This window comes from Pangasianodon hypophthalmus, chromosome 2 (assembly GCF_027358585.1).
Source record: "Pangasianodon hypophthalmus isolate fPanHyp1 chromosome 2, fPanHyp1.pri, whole genome shotgun sequence".
NCBI lineage: Eukaryota > Metazoa > Chordata > Actinopteri > Siluriformes > Pangasiidae > Pangasianodon > Pangasianodon hypophthalmus.
This window is the reverse complement of record NC_069711.1, coordinates 33,432,738-33,447,860: the sequence shown is the minus strand read 5'-3', so window position 1 is coordinate 33,447,860 and position 15,123 is coordinate 33,432,738. Positions and strand designations below refer to the sequence as shown.

General features: G+C 42.0%; 1 protein-coding gene across 1 annotated transcript in view; it reads right to left on the bottom strand.

Moving 5' to 3' along the window:
- The window catches only part of LOC113538230 (alpha-1,6-mannosylglycoprotein 6-beta-N-acetylglucosaminyltransferase B), a 104,466-nt gene extending 94,826 nt beyond the window's left edge, over nt 1-9,640 (bottom strand). The window contains exons 1-2 of the mRNA XM_053232063.1: nt 9,468-9,640; nt 3,014-3,126 (exon numbers count right to left, since the gene is read on the bottom strand). Of these exons, the coding sequence (XP_053088038.1) occupies nt 3,014-3,126; nt 9,468-9,505 (151 nt within the window). The 5' untranslated portion in view covers nt 9,506-9,640. The remainder of the gene's footprint in view (nt 1-3,013; nt 3,127-9,467) is intronic.
- Between the last annotated feature and the right edge of the window lie 5,483 nt (nt 9,641-15,123).

The following is a 15,123-nucleotide window of genomic DNA, read 5'->3' as shown; positions in this document are numbered from 1 at the left end:
AAAAGTGTTCACGGCGCTGTCTAAAACAGACTCATGGAAACCACATTTTCCACAGGACTCACTAAACCCAGCGACTCAAATGATTCACTGATGGAGAGAGAAACCTCAGTTTTGAAATCTCAGTTTTGACCGAAAAGACTCAAGGGGGATCAGGTTCGGCAAGTAGGTTTAAAAACGCAGGCATATAAACATATAACTTTTAAAAAAATGTCATGACAGAAGATTTGCTTATTCAAAATCTGACCTCAGTTTTGACTGAAATGACTCACTGACTCAAGAGGTGCAAATTTTAACACAGATAATTCACTGACTTAAATCTCGATGGACACAAATGATTCACCAACTCAAGAGCAAAAATCTCGATTTGGACACAAATGATTCACTTACTCAAGCTGCACAAACCTCAAGTGTCAGAAGTTCTTTTTAGTTAAAGCTCAGAGTGTAAGCGTTCCTTCATCACTAGTCTAAAAGCCACCAACAGGAGAACAGTACTGGACGATGAGCAACATGGAAATAACATGGAAAAAACAGAATAAAAATGCAAATGCAGGAAAGGCTCCGCTCAGTGGTGGTGGTATGGGCAGATGGGGTGCCAATAATTTTTGTAGCGCAGACACTAACGAAGTGGCTACAGACACTAATAAAGTAACCTGCGTGGAGGTGGAAATGCAGACATTCTCATAAATCTTATAAATATTACATTATATCTACACACACTCGTGAACATATGGTTACACACGTTCAGTACTAACATAAGCATCAATAAATGCACACACACACACACACACACACACAATCTCAGAAAGGAGTGTGTCTTGGGATGGCGGGAGGACACACGCACTCTTCTGTAGTTAATGAGCCAGCAGACGTCTTTTCAGGCTGCAGCACACAAGCAGCTAATTAATCAAGTCCACACACACACACACACACACACACACATGCTATGAGCCAGTCAGCCAGTCTAGCATAACCTCTGATCCCTCAAATATACACACACATATGCTAAAAACGCAGTTTAAAACATTGTAAAACATTCCTCTTACTCCAGGTATAGCTGATGCTATGGCTACGATGCTAATGTGGCTAACAAATAATGGAAGCGTAATGATTAAGTTAAATGATTCGTTCTGAGTTAATGTGTTCAAACGTGCGGCCCGATCACGCTGCCGTTTAAAACAGACGCCAAACGGGTTGAGTCACTGACTCAAGACTCATGAATGCAAACGTCAGTTTCGACCGAAATGATGCACTGACTCAGGAGAAGGAAATCTGGATTCTGAGCCAAATTATTCACTGACTCAAGACTCATGAATGTTGATTTTGACCGAAATGATTCACTAACTGCAGAGCTAGAGATCTGAGTTTTGATTGAAATGACTCACTGACCAAAGAGGCACGAATCTCCAAAATTTTACACACACACACACACACACACACACACACACAGTACATACTGTGGTAAACTGAAAAAGTGTGTATCCTAGAGCAGAACTCTCACATGATGAAAACTCTCTCTCTTTCTTACACACACACACACACACACACACACATACACACACACATACTGTCACAAATGAGAAGCCTGAGGTTCAAACTGTCAGACAGATAATAATGAGAACTCACACACACACGCACACACACACACACACAAACTTCATATGTCACAGGTGAAGATCCTAAGGTTCAAACTGAAAGATGATGATGAGAACTATCTCTCTCTCTCTCTCTCTCTCTCTCACACACACACACACACACACACACACACATACTCGGACCCCGGGGCTAAACCCTGCGGCTGATGGAGAACAGAAAGCGTGATGTGAGCTGCCACAGTGAGACAGGTGACATCGGGTAAAAATCCCCCTGAGGCAGATCTCGTAATGAGATTTCCACCACGAGGAGACGAAGCTCTTCCTCAGCTCTCCTTCTACACCTCCGTCCTCATCCATCTCTCCACTCCTCCCTCCCTCCCTCCCTCCCTTTCCTGTCATCCGTGTTTTTCTCAGAAGACCGAGAAGCTCACAGCTTCCTGTATTGAAAATCACTCTGGAGTATAATTCAAACCAGCAGCTCTGATTTATCAGAAGGTGTTGATTGATTTCCCAAAGAAAAAAACAATGCAGTTTGTCATGTTACTGAGAAACTGCAAAGCGTAAACTCCTCTGTCCCGAAGATGTCAGAAAACTTCAAGGTACAGCTTTACCTCTTTTACAAAGTGCTGACACTGGAGACTCCTTCCATCAATATTACATAAGCATCTCCTTACAGAAAACTGAAAACGATAAGGTATTATAACGAATGCATTAATTGCATTAATACAGTATAAAGCTGTGATGTGCAGCTGCGCTTCTCTCAAAACTGCTGTTACAGAAAATTAATCAACACCTTCTGACCAATCAGAATCCAACAGCGCTGTGAAACCATGGCAACCAGCAATAAACCCAAGTCAGGGATGGCTGCTAGCGAACAGGTTAGCGTGAGGTGAAAAACCAGCGCTGTATGAATTCAGATTGAGTTTACTTTAAACAATGGCAACTTCTTGCATCACACCAGCTGAATTAAAGGTCTCTCTCTCTCTCTCTCTCTCACACACACACACACACACACACACACAATACACTTGTCATTTAGCGAACACTTTTTGCCTGAAGGGGTTTAAAGCCGCTGCCCGGAGCACTCTGTGTAAATATACAATAGCATTGTCGGCCCAATTCTCGGAATAATCCGCAGAAACACAACGTATCCCGAGGCGGAACCATTTCCCGAGACTCCAGGGATCTGTTTCCTCGTTACACACTCAGGGGGAGAAAGAGAGAGGGAAATAAAGTGAGCTGACCTTAAAGCTCAGAGCACATCAGCGGGGCAGAGGCTTTTCAGCCATGACCTGAAATAAACCCCGCTCTGCCCTTAACAAGCTCAGACGCCTCGACTGCGTCCTACACCCACGCCTCAGATGGAGCCCCGAGAGCGGCTCGGCTTTTAGCGCTTTTTACACTCTAAACGAAAGCGTTACCTTCGGTGCGGGCGGTGAACGGAGAGTCGGTGAGACGTTTGGCCGAGAACTGGCCTCCCAGAGAGGTCATTAAAAAGCACAGGCTGAAGAAGCCGATCCCCACCACGAAGATCCTACAGAACAAGAGAGAGAGAGAGAGAGAGAGAGAGAGAGAGAAGGACAAGTCAATTCAAGTCGAATGACAACTGTTCTTGGCTTTAAATAATAGAAAATAAAAAAATGTAAAAAGATACTGAAAGATGGAAGTATATAAGCTCTTCGGGGCTTAAAGAAGGAGAGAGGCAGGAAAGAAATGAGGAAGGAAGGAAGGAAGGAAGTAGGGGGAAAGAGGAAGGAAGAGAAAGGAAGAAAGAAAAGAAGGAAGGAAAGACAGAAGGAAGATACAGAAATAAGGAAGGAAATAAGAGACAGAAAGGAAGACAGAAAGGAAGAAAGGCAGAGAAAAAGGAAGGACATAAGGAAGAAAGAAAGAGGAAGAAAAGAAAGAAGGAAGGACCATACATAATGAAACTAGTAAAGAGAGAGGAAGGATAGAGTAAGAGGGGAAGTAAGGAAGGAAATAAGGAAAGAAGAGAGGAAGAAAGGCAGAGAAAGAGGAAGGAAGGAAGGAAGGACTATAAATAAAGGAACTGGTAAAGAGAGAGGAAAGGGGGGATAGGGTAAGGAAGAGAGAGAGGAAGAAAGAAATATAGAAGGAAGGAAATAAATAGAGAGGAAGGAAGGGCATGAGGAAAGAGAGAAATGAAGACAGGAAAGAATGAAGGAAGGAAGGTAGCTATAATGTAAATAAAAAGTGTACACTTCAGGAATGAGTTCAGAGCTCAGACGTATGAATGTGTGAATGTGAGCGTTTATAATAACAGTAACACGGCGTGAATACGCGGGTTAGCTCTGTCATACGCGGCTTTCTCTCATTACGACTCGATGAAGAACGACACGATGAAGAACGACACGATGAAGAACGACACGATGAAAGTCGGACAGCAGACTGAGAGAGTAGCCTGTGTTCCTGTCATTACTGACACACCATCTGCTTCTGCGTGATAACAACAACACAAACCACACGGCCCCACCCCTGCGGGATTAATCCCCGAGCCCGCTGCCGCTCACCTTACACATCACTCCCTCCATAACAGGAACTCATCCCCACACCAATGCATCATGGGTAAATCAGCTAGTAATGCTAATGGTTCCATGTCATTTTTACAGAGATTAGCGCGCACTCAGGCGAGTGATAATCACCGTCCCACTGTTCTCCTCATGTTTTCACACGTTCTCTGGGTCATCTGTTTATATTTCACAGAAACACAACCGTGGCGTTTGTTTGCAATTATTACAGCGATCATTTTTCTGGCCCGGAAATTCGAACAGCGCTGCTAAATTCTGGAGTTGATTCATTTTCTGTAACAGCGGCTCTGACAGCAGCGCCGCTGCACCACAGGGTTATAACAGGAAAAGAATCTCGTGTTCGAGTGATTTGTTGGTCATTTTGTGAGAATATGATCCTGTAGATCTGTTTTTATAATATGTATTCACTTCAGTTTTGTGTATTGTGTAGCGGATTTTGCTTGAATATTTATGTACATATGTAAATTATGTATTTGTTTGGACACTAACACTACCTTTCTGGTTCAGATGTACAAACACATTGTTCGTTTGTTTGTTTGTTTGTTTGTATACTTATCTTTCTATCTATTTATGTATTTACTGGATGTTTGATTGTTTTTAATTAATTTGTTTGTTTATTTATTTGCTTGCTTGTTTATTTATTTACCTGTGAATTTATTGCCTGGATTTTTGTTTTTTATGAATGCATTTATTTATTTATTTGCTTGCTTAATTATTGTTTATTTGTTTATTTTAACATCATTCATCCATTCATTCATTCATTCACTGGATGCTTACTTGTTTTTAATGAATGAGTGTATTTATTCATTTGCTTATTTATTTATTTGTTTACTTTTTTTTTTTTTTACATTATTTGTGTTCTTGCTTTCTTATTTATATATTTACTGGATGTTTGCTTGTTTTATAATTAATTTGTTTGTACAATTGCGTACTTGCTTTCTTATCTATCTATCTATCTATCTATCTATCTTTTTGTTTGTTTGTCCTTCTGTTTGTGTGTTTGTTTGTTTAAGAAACAGCTGAGTTTAAGTTACAACTGAGCCAGAAGCTAAACCAATAAACAACCTGTTTTATCAGACCAGTTAATAAGTGACACATACAGAAATCTCATAACCCTGAAGCTCTCAGCCTAAACACACACACACACACACACACACACACACACACACACACAGAAGTTTGGAGTGTGTGTCACGTGTGAGTAATTCATCTCTCTTTACTGTTTAAAAGTGTTCCGAGGGCCGCAGGCATGCTGGGAGATTGTATCACCACTAATTACCGGATTTAAAGTAATTGCTTCAGTCTGCTCGCTGGCTCGGAGCAAAAACCCGCCGTCTCCTAATTGGTTTTCCGGATTTCGGATGGATCGGTGACTGCTGCGAGGGTGACATGAGGAGATTTTAGGGAAAAATTTTAGCCCTTGCTTTTGAAAGAGAGGCGACACTAAAGCAGAGTGATGATCTGATTGCCTCCTTATCAGCTATAAACTCTGTGTTAGGAGGGAGAGAGAGAGAGAGAGAGAGAGAGAGAGAGAGAGAGAGAGAGAGAGAGGGAGAATACAGTAATAACACACACAGTGACGTGCTGTTACAGGAAAATAATCAGTGACAGAGTGGTGTGATGAAGCGGAGTTACTCTTACAGCCCTGAAGATTATTTATTTCCTATAACAGCACATCGTGAAGTGTCTTTTCCTCTTATACCAAAACAATTTTATACAAATCTCACACTTTTTATCTGTTTATAGTTACATTTATCGTTCCACAAAACAAGTGGTAACAGTTTCTATGAAGGCCATATGTATAATGACACGTCATGTTATAATGCACTCATAAGCCATTATACACATCATTATAATGATTTATAATGTGTTTATAAATTGCTAAAAAGAATGCACTATAAGTAGTGCTTATAACATTTTATAAACAATATCTTCTCATAATGCGCTATGCAAAGTGACATAACATGTTATGAACACTGCTTCTAATGCATCATGTCAAAGATTCATAACACATAATAAAGAGAGCTATAAACTGTAATCCACGTTCGTGAATAATTATAACAACGTGTATGATGCCTTATGAATGCATTATAACATGATATGAAATGCAGCTTGTCGTTTTACCCAGAAACTACAAAAAGCGTAAATTCCTCTGTCCTGAAGATGTCGCAAAACTGAAAGTTACAGCTTTACCTCTGACACTGGAGACTCCTTCCATAAACGTTATGTAAACGTCTGCTTACAGAAAACGTCACCATATTAACTAGTTTTAATCTGTTTATGAGGAATGTCCCGCTGTACACGCCCCTGTGAATGAGCTGTTGCTATAGAAACCTTATAGAATGAGCGCATTAATGTAAACCTGTGCTATGTATATACATATATATATATATATATATTGTTTTTTGTTTTTTTTAACAGTAAGGATTGTAGTTGAAATTGGAACATGGGAATAAACTAGCTGTGTTTCTCCGTCTGGTCTGAATTTGTGTCTCTGTCATTTAGATTTTTTGTCCTTTTCCAGCATTAGCACCTCGTTCATCTTCTCAGTTCACTCAATGAGCTCAAAGCAGGTGTTACAGTAGGAAATGTGTAAAAAAAAAAAAAAACTTGGGGAAAAAATGATCTGCTCGCTCAGAATTTCTGCAGAATTTAAGCTCAGAGAGTCCCAGGCTGAATCCCAAACACCTTAAACCTCTACATAAGTGTGAAATGACGCCGCTACCTGCTGCTGCAGCGAACAGAAATACAGAGCCGGAATCTCGGCAGCTGTGTGAGACGCCTCGGAGACGGCGGCGATACCACACCGGCGTGCGTCGTGCTTCAGATCACCCTCGGCATCATGGGAAATCCGTGCTCAGCCACTCACAGGATGAACATCTGCTTCCATAATCCAGGTATGTGCAAGGACACAGGACGAATCCCGAATGTCCCACATTCTACCTCTCATTCACAATAACCGGCATCATGTGTATATTTCAGGAGTGCTCTTACACACACATATATATATATATATGAGGTACGAATAATTTATGACCCAGGAATTGTGCGTAATCGTGATATTTATCATGATAAATGATGCTATAGTACAGTTTCCTGAGACATTGCTTTTATTGTTATATCTTTTTCCATCATTTTTAGACATTATTTCAATAATAATTACAACTTAATTGGAAGCTTGTAATTTTCTACTCAGCTGTTAAAATTTTTTTTTCTCCCTCCATTTCATTCTAAATATTTTTGCAAATAAAAGTACCATCAAACTCATCTTCAAATTTATTTTAATTATTTTTTTACAGTTTTTTTCAACACTTGCTGTTTTGCTGGCAGTTTATTAGAAACCAACTGTAAATAGAAATACAGCAGAAATGTTTTCAAGTATCGTGATATGATATTTTTTGTCATATCGCTCATCACTGACAGTAAGTTCATACAACTGTACGCCCCATTTTCTATAAAAACCGCTCATATGACATTATAAAGGCTCTGTAATAGAGTAGTAGATATAAAAATTTGATATTTTATCATTATTACTTGCCAGAATACTTTTAATACTCCTGTTTCTTTACATTATAGACACTTGTATTATTCTTTTTATATATTAATGTAGCTTTTTTGCATTATTGTGTATGTATTTAGGTTTAAAACTGTCCCTTTTTTCTTACTAGCTAGACACCACGCATTAAAAAACGTGTGTAATCATTGACACGGTGAAGTTTTCTGTAAGGAGATGTTTATTTCACATTAATGGAAGGAGTCTCCAGTGTCAGCACTTTGTAACAGTCAGTTCCTCGACTTCTTCAGGACAGAGGAGTTTACGCCGTGCGGATTCTTGGTAACGTGACAGAAGAACGAGAAGCTGGTGATTGTTTATAGCTGCTATAACACAAGTGAGAACAGGAACTAACATGTTTTGTGGATGTTTCACAACATGAAATGTAACTATAAATGGATAAAAAGTGTGATGTTTCATTCATTAATAAATCAAATAATTGTAATTGGCAAATTGCTGTGCTGTAAGAGGAATAAAACATTTCAGGCCGTGTTGTTATAGGAAAATAATCAACATTGTCATGGCAACAGTGATTCCGCTTCATCACGACACTACATCGTTGATTATTTTCATATAATAGCCTGACACGGGGTTTTTATTTCATACATATTCCACCTCAACCCTGTGTTTATGGTACCTAATGACTACTTAACCAGTAGTGTACAATCATGTACAAGCTGGACTGTTGTATATATACAGGATATATATTTCAGTGCCGTACGGGATGCCATGCTGAGATATTTTCAATTCATCTGTTGCTGTTTAAATTAAAACGCTTAGTAAATTGCAAAAAGTGACTTAAAATGACCCTAGATGTCTTGAGTATTTCCTATTATAAGGTTAGAACAAACCAAATATATGACTATTAAACCTATTTATATACATTTTACTCATTTTATGCTTCTTCCATCAGCAGAAGCCAATAGAATAAGAAAACTTAAAGTGAAACGAGTAAAAGTATCTGGCTGCATAATCCGAAATTTGTAATAATTTATAATAATTTCATAGTAATAATATTTGATAAATTTCCCCACATTCAAGAGATACTGTTTTCACTAGCTAAGACATCTGTTTTGTTTTTTTTTGGGTTTTTTTTGCAGTGTACAGACATTTACAGATTTATTTCATAAACATAACCCAACTATTCATGTCTTAGGCTCATGATTTAAACTGTATTCACTAATATCTCTTTGTGGATATCAGTTAAAGCCTTAGAGGTTTGTATTTTTGAGCTTTTTAATGCCAGAACCCATTAGAGTCCAACAGTGTGAATTCAGTCCATTCAGGTGAGTTAGCAGCTGGGAGTAAACTCCATCAGAAATATGATCATGATAATAAACCTGAGCTCTGATTTCCACCACTGCAAGACAAAACGCACAGTAAAGCAGGACGTGAGCTGTGGCTGCACTACGGAAACATCACAGCATCACATTCACACTGGAGTGTAGTCTTACTGTGAGCGGCCAGTTTATTAGATACACCTGAAGAAGATCCTCGACCCAGATCAAGGGCTCTTTCCACTGAAGCACAGGATAGATGGGGTGCCAATACTTTGTGCAGAGCAACAGATGGGGTGCAGTGAGGGATTCTACGCCTGTACGGTACAGTGCGAGTCCACCAGCGCGCTAATTAAACACCTTGCATGTTACTGCACGTGTTTATAATCTACCGGGGATCAATTCATTCCTCTTCACTGCACGGTTTAAACCGCGCGCGCGCGTGTGCGTGCGTGTGTGTGTGTGTGTGTGTGTGTGTGTGTGTGTGGTCGCTCACCTGAACGGTTTGATGCTCAGCAGACATCTCCTCACCATTATTCCCCCGTCGTCCGGGCTCGTGCCGTTCACCAAATCCTGAGCTGAAATAATCCGGTGACGAATCCGCGAACCGCGCCGGTGAATCCGGTAAACGCGCGCGCGGAACGCATGCTGCACGCACCTCTTCCCGGTGAACAATCAGAGAGAGAGGAAAAACACCCCAGCAGGCGCGTGGTGACGCGTTTACGGTCCCGGTTCAGTGCATCATCTCCATCAGCTCTCCGCTTCTCCAACCGCGCGCTTTTATCTCGCGCTCAACGCCACGCGCTCTCCGTTCATTGCGACAGAAACAACAACAACAACAACAACAACAAACTCCCAACTTTGCTGCACAGATGCGTGATTAGTCCGAATCACCTCACAATCCAGATCCGCAACAAAGCATCCCGCAGAACGCGGACCGCGCGACGCGTACAAACGTTACACACGTTACGCGTGCGTTAGACGCGCAAAGACGCGTTGCGCAGCGGAAGTGCTCTGAGCCTTCGCGTCGAGAAGTTCCCCTGTGATAAGTGAGCTGTCTAACACGCGCAAAGCCACCGGACCCCCTGCTGCACGAGGGGGGCGGAGTGTATGCGGGGAGAAACGGGACAAAATCAGCAGCTCAGTGACACGCACAGTCGTTTTACAGCCGTCATGACGTTTCTGCTCCCCTCTTCATCATGCAGTTGAGCTGCTCCAGGACATCACGGGCATTAGAGCAGATCTTTCTAGAATGATACAGCAACGCTGAGAAGCGAAATGCCATCTTCTTTCTGCGTTAGCTGATTAGTGCTAGGCGTTCGGGCCAGAGACGCATCTGGAGGTTGGAATCCAGCTTGACATTTCTTCCAGTTCCAAATGTTTATTCATAAACACTTAACACAACACACATACTGCCTACTGCATAATACACAACACACACTCTACATACGCATGCATATCACATACACATTTCGTAAACATCATTATAGGTAGCGTGATTACTGCGGAAAATTCGATTCAATGTCAGATATCGTTTTTTCTTTGTTCACACTAGGGCTGGGCAAAAATATCATATCACGATTCGCAGAGATATTTCTACGATACACGATATGTATCATGATATACGATATGGATTTGCAAACAGTTTGCAAAAAAAAAAAAAGAAATGTTCAATGATATGTTATTTCATGTCTAAAAAAATCATTTTATTTTTTAAACTAAGACATTTCTGCTCATAAAAGTAAACGTAAAAACGTTGAACACGGAAAATCTGCGCCAAAAAAATCTGTACATTTTTTTACAGTTTAGTCGCAGACGAGCCGACTGCAGCCACATGACCTGAAAAGCTAGGCTATGCAATAAATCACTGGAGGAAAGGCATGGCTCATGAAGGTGTTGAGAATACAGAGATTAAATCACAAATCATCTAAAGATCAGCCGAGATCACGTCTCTGCAACTAGAAATCACGAACACTACAACAAGTTCAGGGGAAAAGGTGAAAGGTCACTGGAAAACTGATTATACTTTATATAGGAGACGTTTTGCTGATGCATTTCATCTACACATTATCTTATGTTTTCTCTTTGTACAGTTTTCCTGCATATAAGAAGCATACAGGAAGACTAATTTTGACCCGTTCTACCCCGCATACACGTGTAATCTGCGTGTCCTCAGGAGTTTGGCGTGAAATTCACGCACTGAAACTATACCTGCACGTCTGTTTGGTGCAAATACAGCTGACAATACATGAATATACACTCTGTTATTTCCACAAACATGTATACAAATGTGTGGCAGCATATTCAGTCCATTTGTGTTTAAGTCTTTAAGTCTCATGTTGTGTTGTTGAACTTCTCTTACAGACGCACAGACCCAAAGTCCAGTGAGCTGCTCACTAGAACTCACTTTAATTCCCTTTAATTCTGTGTTTATCTAATCAGGACCATAGACAGCTCCATAATCAGGGCTAAAGTGCGACCCCAGGAGGTGGATTACAGGAATGACACCTCCCTTTAGCTCTTTTCCTACAAAAAAAAAAAAAAAAAAAAAAATTACAGCAAAATAATTGCAGTTGTGTGTAATGTGAGAAAAGCATTATTGTTGCTTATTGTTTTTGTTTTGTGTTGTTCGTTGCAATATCCAACAACTTCTCGCACAACTTATCCAGCACATATCACATTTTTTTGTGTCTGTCCCATGCAGCCCTAATTTTAACCTCATCATAGACTTGAATACGTAAATCCAGGTGCAAGGAAATGCTACAGTGTACAAAATGGATGATAAAAGATGTAATTTTGTATATTCTGAATGATTTTTGAGTGTATAAAAGTAGCATTTACAGTGCAGGATGATAAAAATAAAAGCAGATGATGCACTTTTTGTCCCATCACGCACCACTGAACAAAACTGGTGAGGCTTAAATGGGTGAGATGTTGGACAGAACCAGTATGGCTTCTGATGAAGTTCTTCTGCTTCTGTCTCCATGTCTAGACTGTAACTGCTAACCGTGCTCTGTTAGCGATCAACCAACAAACCGTTAACCAGCTAACCGTTAATACGCAGGTCATTCAGGGTGGATATTTCCCTTTCATGACACTGCTTTAAGGCAAAACCAAAAATCTAGCCAAAGTCCAGTGGAATTACTATATCATATTTAAACTCTATTTTAATATCTCCTTTTTTGTCTCAGCAAAATCACAATTCAATAGCAATTTAAAGAGCAATTTCCAGCTCTCTGTGGTAAGGCAGCGATATTAAAAAGAAAGAAAGCGATATGAAAGTTTGACCCAGTCCTGTCATGTTTAAACTGGTGTTGGTTGCGGAATGAAACGCTGGTGTTAGTGCAGCGTTATTAGAAACGTAGGCACAGCAATAACGTGCCCTGGAGCTTTGGGATGAGCTGCATGATTAAAGAAACTCAGGAAGCTAACGGAGCTAAAATTACAGAAAACCTAGAAAAGGAAAAGAAAAGAAAAGCTTGCAGGGAAGTGCACAAGCAGGAGAGGTAGTGGGAGGAAGGGTTTCTGAGAGTTTTAAACTCCTATTATTATTATTTTTTTAATAGCAAGCTTAAAAACACATTTAGTAATCGTTAGTAGGAGTCTGGTTTATGAGAATGTAGTGCAAGCATCAGATCTGCATCAGTGGCTCAGAGTTAAAAAAACTGTAAACTATAAATCCATCAATAAATTGAGTAACTGTAACGTAGGGGTCGTGTCAATGGAGTTGGAGATCCAAATACAGGGCTTTATTTACACACATGGTCAAAATAGGCAGGGTCAAGGACCAGCAAACAGTATAATCCAAGGCAGAGGCAAAAGAGTAATACAAAACACAGGCAATGGTCAGGGCAGGCAGCAAACAATCAAAAAACAAGGAAAACAGTCCAAGGATCAAAAACACAGGTAAACTAGGAAACACGGAAACACGGAAACTGGGAACAGGGGATGGCTATACAATAGTCAGCAAACTAGGAGCATGTGTAAGCAACTCTTATACAGGACAAGGAGAACACACGACAAAACCAAACAATGAGAACATGACACATGAAACCAAGGAACCAATCAGAACATGACACACAAACAAGGGTAGCTCATGGTAAGATGACATGAGGGGCAAGGAACACATGGGAAATGGAGTCCAGAAGACAAGGGCAAGAGTCCAGGGTGGAGTGCCCTCTAGTGGAGTTCGTGGGCACTACAGCTGGCGATCGTAACATAAACCAGGGCACCAGGGGGAGCTGAAGGGCACCAGGGCGGAGCTGAAGGGCACCAGGGCAGAGCTGAAGACCACCACAGCTGAGCAGATGGGTCCGAAGATCCCCACAGTGGAGCAGACGACCACCACAGCAGAGCAGAGGAGAGCAAAGATCCCCACGGCGGAGCAGATGACCACCACAGCAGATGTCCACCAACGTAGAGCTAATGAGGCAGGTGCCCACAAAGGCGGATCAGGTGGGACTGGAACGGAGAGCACAGAGAGGTTAATAACGGCCTCTGCAGACGAGACAGGACAGGCCGAGAGTTCACAGACGGCCTCCATGGCCGTGACAGGACAGTCAGACAATTCACAGAGGATCTCCTTGACCGTAACAGAACAGGCAGAGAGTTCATAGACTGCCTTCTTGGCCGGGACAGGGCAGGCGAAGAGCTCAGAGACGGCCTCCTTGGCCGTGACAGGGCAGGCAGAGTGTTCATAGACGGTCTCCTTGACCATAACAGGACAGGCAGAGGGTTCAGAAGCGGACGCCACCGACTCAGGAGGTTCTGCAGTGGAAGCTGCCACCTTGGGAGGAGCTAGAGCTGACGCAGCTGATTTGAGAGGTTCTGCAGCGGGAGCTGCCACCTCAGGAGCTGGAAAAGGCTCTGGAGCGGACTCTGAAGCAGATTTGAGGACTGGAGTGGGCTCTGGAGCGGGCTCAGGAACAGATTCACGGACTGGAGCAGACTCGGGGGCAGATTCATGGACTGGAGCAAGAACAGAGCAATATGTAGCCCAAATACACAGGATGGCGACCACCATACAGGGAGCACTGAGGATAGGGGAAGTGTATCTGTGAAGACCAGTGCTGAAGCTCTTGGAATGCCTGCTGCACACACCGACATCAACGGTGGGTCCGCCAGACTGGACACCAGCCTCAAACACCCCTGGAATGCCTTGGTGTCTTCAAATGCAACATCCACAATGCTCGGGAATACTGGAGTGGCATCCGTGATGGATGAAGACTGAGGATTGACATCCATAATGGCTGGAGGCTCTGGTGTGACAGGTATCTTGGGAAGAGGCTCTGGGCAGGCGGCCATCTTGGAAAGAAGCTCTGGGCAGGCGGCCATCTGGGAAAGAGACTCTGAACTGGCAGCCATAATCACAGGACCTGCTGGTGGCCATGATGGGTCAAGCTCCACTGTTGCCGGAGCTTGCCCCTGTTGCCGCCGCCCCCCCCAAAAATTCTTTGGGGTTTCAAAGTCCTCTGCCTCTCCCACAGTAAAAGGAGAGCCACATGACAACAGTGCATAGTCCATAAAGTCTCTTAAACTACAGTTAAACTCCCCTCCAGGTAACAATGACTTTGTTGGCTCATTGAGACCAAAACGGAACAAGTGCTTAAACAAAATCTCATCATATATCGGTACTTGATATGACAACTCACAGAACAGATGAACATATTCCTCAATGGATAGGTTCTTTTGCCGAAGATGTAGTAGTTGATCGACTGGGTCCATGATTGGCCTGGAATGCTCAAAAAGCTGCTGGATCCGGGTGGGCTGATTATTCTGTAACATAGGGGTCGTGTCAATGGAGTTGGAGATCCAAATACAGGGCTTTATTTACACACATGGTCAAAATAGGCAGGGTCAAGGACCAGCAAACAGTATAATCCAAGGCAGAGGCAAAAGAGTAATACAAAACACAGGCAATGGTCAGGGCAGGCAGCAAACAATCAAAAAACAAGGAAAACAGTCCAAGCATCAAAAACACAGGTAAACTAGGAACCACGGAACCACGGAACCACGGAAACACGGAAACTGGGAACAGGGGATGGCTATACAATAATCAGCAACCTAGGAGCATGTGTGAGCAACTCTTATACAGGACAAGGAGAACACACGACAAAACCAAACAATGAGAACATGACACATGAAACCAAGAA